Consider the following 12,368-nt stretch of genomic DNA (forward strand, 5'->3'; position numbering starts at 1 on the left):
CGCGATCCTGCAACATATCCGCAATAATGGGCAGCCCAGATTTGAAAACCGGGATATCCACATCTTACCGGACTACACGAAAAAGGTGCAGGACTTGCGTAATGGCTACCTGGGTATCAAACGTCTGATGCGAATCCTCAACATTAAATATCGTTTGATGTTACCGGCTCGGCTTCGAGTTCAGTATGTTGGCAAGGTGCATTTCTTTGAAAAATCCGGCGGAGGCAACGGACTGGATGGATGCTGGGCTTGGCCGGCCAAGATCACAACCACGGCTGGCAGGAACTGAGGAGGCGGAGTGGACAACAGCGGAGCCGACCCAGACGCGAGGTGGAACAACGGTTGAGCACCCAGGAACGGACGGATACAGTACGTATCATGGTGGGACCTGATGGCACACTCCTCACGGAACGGGAGGAGATTCCCATGCAGAACCAGTTCTCTCCGCTATGCCTGGTACAAGAAACACAATCGGACCTGGGGTGCACCACCGGCCAGGTGGGTGAGGACTCTGGCTGATTGACGGACTGGGAGCTGTGATCGAAGGGGTCTGGGTCATGGACACTGAATACATGCTCTGCACCAAGGGACATTGGACTTAATTGAGGTATTTGAGTGGGGGGGGGGCAAGGGCCCAGGGATTCGATGGAGAGGGGAGCGGGAAGTTTTTTGAAGGGTCACACTATCTTGCTAATGTACCTGTTTGGAAGGGCTGGCTCTAGTGTGCTGAGGTGTCCCGGCTAGACCATTGATCGGGCGGGGCCACACGGTGCCAGGCAGCCGGTTACATTTTGGTGGTTGGGAAAGGGTTATTTTTTCTCTTGTGAAAGTAGGTGTTTTTGACAATAGTTACTTCAAGTTGGGTGGGGTGAATTAGGGGGTGGGTGGTGCTTTGGGGCGGGGTTCTGAGTTCTCAGACCAGGAGTGGGTTATGAGTATGAAGTGCTACTGCCTGTGGGTGGGAGGGGCCGGGGGTTTACATTTTGGTTCTGTTAGGGAGGTTGCCAGGTCTGGGCATTGTTTTACGGGTAGAGGTCTGAGACTATCATACTATAGGAGGTCTTGCTACAAAGAGGTAGGGGGTCCCCTACAAACCTATGGGGCGCGACGCCACGCTCATTTGTGGACTCGTGCCAAGTAACGCACAGATATAAACTGACGTGGAATGTTCGGGGGCTCAATCACCGGGTGGCAACCTATCTGAGGTGCTATGGGATAAGTATAGCTCTGCTTCAGAAGACTCTCTTATGGGGAGACTGTCTTAAATATGTTAAATGTAGATGGAGGGGCCAGTTTTTCGCTACCTCTTACTCTGGGTTTGCCAGGGGCGCGCTTATATGGGTGGCACCGGGGGTTCCCTTTAAGGCCTTTCATACCAAACAGGACCCTGAGGGGAGGTTTGTGATAGTGGAAGGGACGCTGGACGGGCGTAGTGTAAGTGTAGTGAACATCTATGCCCCGAATAGTGATGATGGGGGGGGTTTTAAGTTGAGTTTTGGGGCATTTGGATCTGGATCCAGACACAGATTAGATTATGGCGGGAGATTTTAATTGTGCCTTTGATGGGTAATTAGACAGACACCCTCCAAATTTAAAAGCCAAACCCTAAAGCAGAGAAGCAATGGGACAGATGCTTCACAACTATGGCTTATTGGATACATGGCAACATTGCAATCCAGATAGTCTGGTATACTCGTGTCACACACTCCTGCTGCCAACACCTATAGTAGACTAGATTACTTTTGTCCAGAGGACGGCGGCGCACCGGATAGTGGAAACGCATTATCTGGCCCGCTACTTGTCTGACCACTCCCCACTACTAACGTATACGCTAGGCCGACCGCTGTCCAAGACACCGCTGTGGAGGCTCAACACTGAAGCTTTTGGGGACCCTGACCTATAAGGACGCCAAATCGACCGGGTTGGAAACCTATCTTCAGACAAACTGGGGCTCTGCTAGTACCAGGGTGATCTAATGGGATTCAGTGAAGGTGGTGGTGCGGGGAATATGCATGTCTACTGAGGTGCGGGTTAAGAAAGTGCTTGAACAAGACCTACGCCGGAGATGGAACTTCCCACAAATAGGGAGAGGTCGGCTCAATGGGACGATACATGACTGAAGATTGGGGACCTTTGGGACTCACTGGGCAAATGCAATAAAAACCTGACCAGTCGTCGTTGGTATACGAAGGGGGATAAGGGGGGTCGGTTGCTGGCGCGCCTGATTCGGGCAGAGACGCCACCCATCCCGATTTTGGCATTAAAAAACAACCTTGGCCGGGTGGTCAATACGCAACACTAAATTAACAAAACATTCTGGACCCACTTATGTAGAATATACTCTGAGCCCGACGGCCCTGTGGCCCCTGAGGTGGTGGAGACTTTTTTGGCGGGGGTGGAACTGCCCTGTGTGGACCTGGAGTCAGGAGGCTCTGGGAGCCCCCTTTAGAGGGGAGGAGCAATGGGCGGCAATCGCCCATCTGAAAACTGCTAAGTCCCCTGGGAGGGAGGGATGGATGGATGGATGGATGGATGGATGGATGGATGGATGGATGGATGGATGGTATGGCGGTGGAACTGTATAAGGAATACGGGGATCCTGATCCCTAAATTATTGGAAATCACAGAAGGCCGTTGAGTGTGGACCGCTCCCAAATTCCATGAGGGAGGCACTTGTAGGGATCCCCTAACCAGGAAAATACCCCCTGCTCCCCATTTCCTATAGGCCAATCTCAATGTTGAATGTAGACCTTAAAATTATCAGCCAGGTGTTGGCCAACAGGCTCCTTCCCTATCTGCGGCGACTGGTTCATTAGGACCAGTCCGGTTTCATACCGGGCAGTAACACGCTGCGGAACATTCGCCGCCTCGCCCATGTTATGCGAAAATTGGAGGGACCGGCACATCTGAGCACCTTAGTGTTCCTAGATATCGAGCAAGCGTTCCACTTGATCAGATGGGACTATCTCTGGCATGTACTTCTAAAAATGGGCCTTGTCGAGGGTTTTGTCAGCTGGGTAAAATTGCTTTATACCCATCCGGTGGCAAGGGTTTGCACGGGACGGTATGTGTCGGACAAAATACCCATAGCAAAGGGGACGCGGCAGGGGTGCCAGCTCTCCCTCTTGCCGTTCGCCCTGGATATTGAGCCATTGGCCTGCTACCTCCGCGGGGTACTGGAGGGACAGGGCATATGGATTGGGGGTTCGGAGCATGTCGTGTCCCTGTATGCCGATGATGCGCTCATCTACCTGACTCGGCCGACCGAGTTCTTACCACTTATGATCGCTGCACTAACGTGGTTTGCTGCGGCCTCTGGGCTTTCCGTCAACAAGATGAAGTCGCATCTCTACACGATTGGTTCGGAGAGTGATTTGGGAGGTTGTCCAGCGTTCGGTGATGGAGCTCCCTTGGGCGGCGGACATGCTCCGATATTTGGGGATATGGATCGGCAGGACTGAGGCCGTATTTTATCAACGCAATATGGGAAGGATTATCAATGGGCTGCGGGGTAGTATTGCCTTTTGGAACATGCTTAATCTCTCCTTAATGGGGAAGATCGCCTTGATAAAGATGGTGGTCCTGCCTCAATGCCTCTATAAAATGCAGGGGTCCTTTTTTGAACTCCCGCACAGAGTATTCACTGAGCTGGATGCACTCCTGGTCCTACTATTGTGGAACGGGAAGAAGTGCTGGGTCAGTCTTGACATCATAAAGCGCAGGTGGGGGAAAGGGGGGTCTAGAGGTCCCAGATGCGGCGGCCCCAGGTTCCTTGGGGACTGACGCATGGGGACCCAGTATAGGTGATGCGATATATGGACCTCTAGATACCCAGACCTGGTAGGGGAGGGGGGAGAAAGAATGGGTTCAGGGGGAGGGTGGGAGGGGGGAGTTAAGTTAGTTACGTTTGCATAATGTTCTGTATAATGAATAGGACTAACGATAAAAAGTGAAAAGGAGGACTCATCCACTGATAAGACTGGTGGTCTAATTTCGAACTTGCATTTTTATAAAACTGCTCCACCTCGGTTGAGGTGGAAGTGATTGTTGATTATTGTATATTGAAAATGGTCTGCTAATTTGGAGGAACACCTAATAAAGAAATTAAAAAAAGGCTAATGACAGCCAATTTATTGCAAGTGAGGGAAAATCAGGTTACGGTAGAGGCATGTCTTTTTTTACTTTTGTGGCTATGGTTTTTAGCCTATTGCACCAACATGTTAGTCATAAATTTGGCTTTACCATTGCTTGTTTTAAGTGCTTTTGTCCATTCTCAACACTTTTTTACTATGTATGAATTTGATATTCGTGATGTCTTGTCTTGTGTTTTCATTTCTCATATGCTTTGCCTATTCAGTGTCTGTTCAGTTTTCAAACAAGTTATTAACCAGGACCTGTATTCACCTTTTTTTCCGTGCATCTCTCTTCTCTTGCAAAAAGCTATTCAGAACTTAAGCATTAAGGAATGGCAACTAGCATCAACTCTGGAAACCACTGTGTTCGAGGCATATGGGCTGCAGATGGTACATTTATGAATAGATCGCCATCTGGTGTTGGGCTCGGATGATTGCACTTTGTTTTTCTTCTGGAGAAGTCTTTGTCATCATAGGTGACTCCTCCTCTCGGTGTTAGTGCGCATGGGCATCGGCTCCATCCTTAGATTGTTTTTTTCCGCCATCGGGTTCGGATGAGGATCGAAGCGCTCCGGACCGACTTCAACAAAGAAGGTTATAACCGGCGCGTATTCCTTTCCAAATCGACGGTATCGTTATCGAACGCGACTGCACCCCATACCGACGCGATTCGAAGGACGACGACTACGAGAAACTCGACGTAGTCCAGCCCGGGGTCCATGGAAAGGACTCCATTCAAAAAATGTCCAACGTGTGGTGCTAAGTTCCCACACAAGGACCTACACGAAGTGTGCAACCTCTGCTTGTCCCCTGAACACGAATCCAGGGACTGTGAGGCCTGTGCAGCATTCTCGTCAAAGTCGACGATTAGAAACCGTCGAGCCCGAAGACACGAGGTATCGAGAATGCAGTCACAAGCAATCCCGGAGCTGTTCGAGGACCAGCAACCAGAAGAGGAGGAAGAAGAGGCCGACGAGGCGGGGTCAGAAGCGGACGAGTCCGACGTCGAGGAAATCGACGTCCAACAAACCGTGAGTGACGACGTCCCTTTACCGAAAAACAAACCCCGCACGGTGTCGACCCCGCCCTCGAGCCCGGTCAGACAACCGAAAAAAGTTTCCAACGCCCCGCCTTCGAGCCCGGCAACGAAACAGAAACCGAAACACTCGGTCCCCCATCATAGTGGTTCCGGTTCCGATAAACCAACCACATCGACACCGAAGCACCAAGTAAAGGAAAGCTCGAAGTCGAAGCAGTCCATGTCGACACCGAAGCACGCTTCGGCGCCGAAAACACCCTCGACACAAGGGACATCTTCGATACCGAAGAAGTCGGATCCGAACAAAACTTCGGCACCGAAAATACAAATGGACATTTCAAAGAAAAGACACCTTTCGGAACCGAAAACTGCGGTACCGACACAGGAACACGGAACGGATCCTAAACAAAAGACTTTGTTTATTGACCCAAAGACTGGCAAGGTAGTCACAGAGCTACCTAAAAAGAGGAAACAGGAACATTTGGACGACAAGGCTCATCCAAAGAAGAGAACAATGGGGACGAATACAACTCCTCCCCCTTCTCCCAAACCTCACACACCATCTCCGCCTATTCCTCACAATAGGCCAGATATTCCTCCCACACGTCCATCTACACCTACAACAGATGGAGAAAGTGACACAGGGGAGGGGGGACACCCTGGGGATGATGAGGACACAATCCCAGAGGAGGCAGACCCATGGGAGGAGTATAATGTGGGATCAGGTAATGATACCGACCTTGAGTCATATCCCTCAAAACCTTCACCTCCTGATGACAATACTGGGTTTGCACAACTCATTACTAGAGCAGCAACATTTCATAAGGTAGACCTACATACAGAACCTCTAGTACAGGACTTCTTATTAGAGACACTACCTACTGCACAAAGAACATCAGGAACACTACCAATGCTAAAAGGCCTTCTCAGTCATACATCTGAGATATTCAAAGACCCAGTGAGGGCTAGGGTATTGAACCCAAGAATTGATAAAAAATATAGGGCAGCTCCAAAGGACCCAATATACATTAAGGGACAAATTCCTCTAGACTCACTAGTGGTCACAAACGCTCGCAAGAGAGCAAACTCTTTATCTACGGGAGAAGCGCCACCTCCTGACAAGGAGTCTAAACTAATAGATGCCTCTGGCAAGAGAGTAGCATCTCAAGCGGCAAACAGTTGGCGCATAGCTAATACGCAAGCACTACTTGCAAGGTATGACAGAGCGCATTATGATGAGTTAGAAACACTCATCAAACATCTCCCTAAAGAACATCAAAAGAGAGCTGATCAACTTATACAAGAAGGGAAGTTAATTACTAACACTTCAATAAAGTGCGCCCTAGATGCGGCAGAAACTGCGGCAAGGTCGACAAATACAAGCATCATGCTAAGGAGACATGCATGGCTCAGAGTGTCAGGATTCAAACAAGAGGTACAAACCTCGTTACTTAATCAACCTTTTGATGGGAAAACACTTTTTGGCACAGGGACAGATGAGGCCCTAGAAAAAATGAAAAAGGATACAGAAACGGCTAAATCAATGGGAGCATTGCAGCAGCCGACACAAAGAGGTTCCTTTCGTAGATCCACCTATAGAGGAGGATCCAAAAGTACAGGTACAAACCAACAGCAAACCTCTTTTACACCTACATCACCCAGAGGTAATTCTAGAGGTGGATACAGGGGTAACAACAACAAGGGTAGAGGTCGCGGAAACAACAACAACCGCAACTCTCCAACCCCAAAACAGTGACTTCATAGAGCTTCCCCCAGACCATATAACACCGGTAGGGGGACGCCTATCACAGTTCCTACCTGTCTGGGAAAACATCACATCAGACAAGTGGGTAAGACAAATTATCCAACATGGTTATTGCCTAGAACTTACAGCTACCCCACCAAACATCCCCCCCAAACAGCGTCCAATGAAACAAGATCACCTGACACTGTTAAAACAGGAAGTAATATCACTGCTAGAAAAGCATGCCATAGAGAAGGTTCCACAGCACCAACAGGGAACAGGAGTATACTCACTATACTTCCTAATCCCCAAAAAGGATGGGTCTCTAAGGCCAATACTGGACCTAAGACCTCTCAACGCATACATAAATTCGGAACATTTCCACATGGTCACGCTCCAACAAGTACTTCCTTTACTGAAGAAAGGGGACTTTCTTTCTACACTGGATCTAAAAGACGCTTACTTTCATATCCCTATTCACAAAGCCCACAGGAAATACCTCAGGTTTGTGGTAGAAGGACAACACTATCAGTTCAAAGTCCTCCCATTTGGTGTCACGACGGCACCAAGAGTGTTCACAAAATGCCTGGCAGTGGTAGCAGCTCACCTAAGAAGACAACAAATTCATGTCTTCCCATACTTGGACGACTGGCTAATAAAAGCCAGGTCGCAAGAGGAGTGTCTGCAACACACACAAAAGACAATTCAGCTACTACACCAGCTAGGGTTCACGGTGAACTACACAAAGTCACACCTACAACCAAACAAAGTTCAACAATATCTGGGGGCTACCATAGACACAGAAAAAGCCAAAGTGTACCCCAACGCAATAAGAGTCCAAGCAATGCTTACAATCATTCAGAGATTTCAGCCACAACACTCACTAACAGCGAGAGTGTTCATGCAGCTACTAGGCATGATGTCATCCTGCATACTGCTAATACCATATGCAAAACTACAAATGCGTCCGCTACAAGAATGCTTAGCGACACAGTGGAATCAGGCTCAAGGACAGATTACGGATCTGGTGTTGGTAGACGACCGCACACACCGCTCTCTGAAGTGGTGGAACAGAACAAACATTACCAAGGGGCGGTCGTTCCTAGAGCCAATTCCACAGGTGACAATAACAGCAGACTCATCGCTCACCGGATGGGGAGCACATATGGACAAATACACAGTACAAGGAAGGTGGAGTGTGCAGGAAAAGACACTGCACATCAACTATCTAGAACTACTGGCAGTGTTTCTAGCATTGAAAGCCTTTCAGATACATGTTATCCACAAAGCAGTCCTGATCAGAACAGACAACATGACAGCCATGTATTATATTCAAAAACAGGGGGGGACGCACTCTCTCCAATTATCCAGACTGGCACAGGAGATTTGGAGATGGGCCATTCCTCAAAACATCTATCTGTTAGCCGAACACCTACCAGGAGTTCAAAACCAGATAGCAGACATCTTAAGCAGACAGTCGGAACAAATACACGAATGGGAACTGCACCAACAAATACTGCAGCCATTCTTCCAAAGATGGGGACAACCAGAGATAGACCTATTTGCCACTCATCAGAACGCAAAATGCCAAAGCTTCGCGTCCAGGTACCCACATCACCTGTCGCAGGGCAATGCGTTATGGATAAATTGGTCCAACAAATTTGCATACGTTTTTCCCCCTCTCCCACTAATCCCATTAGTGGTCAGGAAACTGCAACAACATTCAATGACAATGATACTAGTAGCACCCACGTGGGCAAGACAGCCGTGGTTCACCACGCTCCTGCAACTCTCACAAGTGCCACATCAAAAGCTACGAATTCTACCCATGCACCTTACACAGAACCATGGAGAGATAATGCACCCAGATCCAACTCAATTGAACTTAGCGATCTGGCTCCTGAAATCCTAGAATTTGGGTACTTAAATCTCCCCCCAAATTGCATGGAAATAATTAAACAAGCGAGACGTCCAACCACCAGAGCATGCTATGCAGCTAAGTGGAAGAGGTTTGCTATACACTGCACTAATAACAATATCAACCCTCTAGACGTATCAACAAGGGAGATTATTTGCTACTTGTTACACTTGCAGCAATGTAATCTAGCGTACACATCTATCAGAGTACATCTAGCAGCTATAGCAGCATACCTACAAAACAGGCAGCGCATATCACTGTTCAGAGTACCAGCGATAAAAGCATTCATGGAAGGTCTTAGAGTCATTCCACCAAGATTACCACCTACCCCAGTCTGGAACCTCAACGTAGTACTCACCAGACTAATGGGGCCACCCTTCGAACCTATGCATAGGTGCGAAATACAATTCCTTACATGGAAGGTGGCATTCCTTATAGCCATTACCTCACTCAGAAGAGTAAGCGAGTTACAGGCATTAACAATACAAGAACCATTCCTACAGATACACCAGAATAAAGTGGTTCTTAGAACAAACCCAAGGTTCTTGCCTAAAGTAATTTCAGCATTCCACATCAATCAGCCAGTGGAATTACCAGTCTTCTTTCCAAAGCCACAGACGGTGGCAGAAAGGGCTCTACATACACTAGATGTTAAAAGAGCCATTTCATACTACATAGAAAGAACACAAGGTTTCAGGAAAACTAAACAACTATTTGTAGCATTTTCCCCAACACATAAGGGCAATCCTATCTCTAAAGCAGGCATCGCAAGATGGATTGTAAGATGCATACAAATATGTTACATTAAAGCAAAGAGAACATTAACTGTTCCTCCTAGAGCTCATTCCACAAGAAAACTAGGAGCATCTATGGCATTCTTAGGGAACATTCCCCTAGATGACATATGTAGAGCAGCAACTTGGTCTACACCACATACATTCACAAAGCACTACTGTGTTGATGTACAGGCTGCACAACAAGCCAGAGTGGGCCAAGCTGTATTAAAAACTCTATTTCAGACAGTTGCGACAGACACTGGTGACCACCGCTAGGGAGGTAACTGCTGTACAATCTATTCATAAATGTACCATCTGCAGCCCATATGCCTCGAACGGAATATGCTACTTACCAGTATGCATCTGTTCTTGGCATAGAGGGCTGCAGAGTGGTACATGCCCTCCCTGCCTCCCCGGAAACCTGTGTCTGTCCCAACATTATCTTATTTAGATACATTTACATGGGCATATCTTTATGTACTACACTACACTACTCCATCTAACCCTACTATGGCAAAACAATCTAAGGATGGAGCCGATGCCCATGCGCACTAACACCGAGAGGAGGAGTCACCTATGATGACAAAGACTTCTCCAGAAGAAAAACAAAGTGCAATCATCCGAGCCCAACACCAGATGGCGATCTATTCATAAATGTACCACTCTGCAGCCCTCTATGCCAAGAACAGATGCATACTGGTAAGTAGCATATTCCTTTATACTGATATAGTTCATAGCAGAGTACAAATAATGGGTAATCCTCAGCGGGAAGTAGCTGCTAACTTTTTGTAGATTCGTTTTTATTGCGAGGACTAGATATTTATTTAGTAAGCTAATTTTAATGTCTCCCTAACTGACTAATTAAGTACATTGCCATTGCTACAATAAAATTACCAGAATGCTTCTCTTTATTTGATGGGCTATGTCAGATTTAGGTGACTAACCTACTGTTGTCTGTCGCCTCTATATAATCTAGAGTAACATTTATATACATACATGATTGGACAATAGGGGCTCCAATTTTTGTCCAACACAAGACTGCAAAGTTGTGCTTGTGTGGTCTTTCAAAGAGGAACCCAGTGGAAAATGTGAAGTGCGCCTAATGACACTTGATTGAACCTTCGTATGCATGTGCCACTTAATAAAAGGAATTGAGTTATAGAATAATACTTGAGTAAGCACAATTGCCTATCTGAATTGAAACAATTCTGTGAAAATAGTTATCAATGCAACTGTTTTGTTCAATTGAAATGTAGACTTAAAGTTTTGTAACCTATTTGTCTTGCAGTAACCTATGCCAGCAATCATGACCATGTTAGCGGACCATGCAGCGCGTCAGCTGCTGGACTTCAGCCAAAAGTTGGACATCAATCTTTTGGATAATGTTGTGAATTGCCTTTACCATGGAGAAGGTGCACAGGTAAGTTATCAGTTTTCGTTTGTTACATGCAGCTAGCTTATTGCAAATGTTGAAAGTGCCCAAAATAAAGCATCGATTTGATTTACGTGTTTTTCAGTATATGCAGGATGTCTGGTGTTTGTTACGGCGTTGTCTACTTGGTATCTTTATGTAGTCTAACGAGAAGGTTTTTCGACACTGCAATCCATCCTCTCTTTATCCACTGATGTGAGTCTCCCAGGGTTTATGGTTATGGCCGGCCGTCTTTGGCAGATTTGTGACCATTACAGAACAGCAGGTGGTGGCTCCAAAATGAATAACACTTGGAAGTTAAAATTAAGAGCTGCAGTGACAGTGCCATTCCCATCTGGTGTAGAGATTTGATCACAAATGTTTGATTGCTCCTTAGTGCTAGCCTCTACCGATATAAAATTGGCCCAATTGCTTGTATTTTCTTGTGGATAGGGTTCCGGTCCACGTGTCAGTCAACTCTGAGACTAAGGTGTCTATAGTTCTAAGCAGATGTTGAGTTCAGCTTCAGTGTTGCGCCCTTTACTGTATTTACCTTTTTAATTGACATTGGAGCATTTTTCTTTTGATCTGGCAACTGTCAAAGTATAGCTCTGTAACAATAGTGGTTACTACAATTTCTAGCCTGGCTATCAGTGGACTCAGTGTGTTTTCAGATCTGGGACATGTGGTGGTGGGAGAATAAGGGAGACAGCCTACTTGTGGCTCAATGTGGAAGGTGTAATGGCTGCACTAGAGGTTCTGGTCTTTTGTCTAAAAAATATCTGGGGCATGAATGAAGTGCAGTGTTTGTTAAATGAGTGTATCTGGACCGGCGACTGCAGGTCTCCTGTGGGTGCTTTAAAAAGATGATCCGTGTGCTTGTCTGCCATTGTAGTGGAAAATCCATCTGTTATGATAATAACATGGTGGTCTCAACCTCATTTGGGAGGGAGAGCAGAATATTGGTGTTCTGGTCATAAGTGGGATCCAGATTTTTCTAAAAGAACCCAAGTCAAGGATTTCCTTTTATTTTAGGGAGCACTCTGCTGAGTTAAAAATTAAATTTAAGGATGCTACAGGCAACCTATGTCTTGAGCATTACATTAACATATTATTGCCAACATGTTTCGACCTCAGTCAGATCACTCATCAGAGGATCTAGAACCTTTTGTCAAGGTTCCAAATTAGGCAGTCATTCATGCTCAAGTGCATGCTGATGGGAATAAATCTTAACTGTCAGTCCACTATCTTCAACTGAAGATAAAAACATGGTAAACAGTTAAACTCAATAGCTCTATTAATTTGTTTAGAGTAATTGGAAAAAGCATTCTTTATACACATCTACTT

The 12,368-nt window shown here is 46.6% G+C and overlaps 1 protein-coding gene across 2 annotated transcripts in view; it reads left to right on the top strand.

Annotated features, from left to right (window-relative positions):
* Positions 1-12,368, top strand: part of XPO1 (exportin 1) — a 960,241-nt gene that overhangs the window by 67,160 nt on the left and 880,713 nt on the right. For both annotated transcript variants that reach the window (XR_013596235.1, XM_078649290.1), the window contains exon 2: positions 10,899-11,030. Coding sequence is in view for 1 of the 2 variants with exons in the window: in XM_078649290.1 (XP_078505416.1) it covers positions 10,905-11,030 (126 nt within the window). In the remaining variant the exon portion in view is untranslated. The remainder of the gene's footprint in view (positions 1-10,898; positions 11,031-12,368) is intronic.

This window comes from Lissotriton helveticus, chromosome 6 (genome assembly GCF_964261635.1).
Source record: "Lissotriton helveticus chromosome 6, aLisHel1.1, whole genome shotgun sequence".
In the NCBI taxonomy this organism is placed as follows: domain Eukaryota; kingdom Metazoa; phylum Chordata; class Amphibia; order Caudata; family Salamandridae; genus Lissotriton; species Lissotriton helveticus.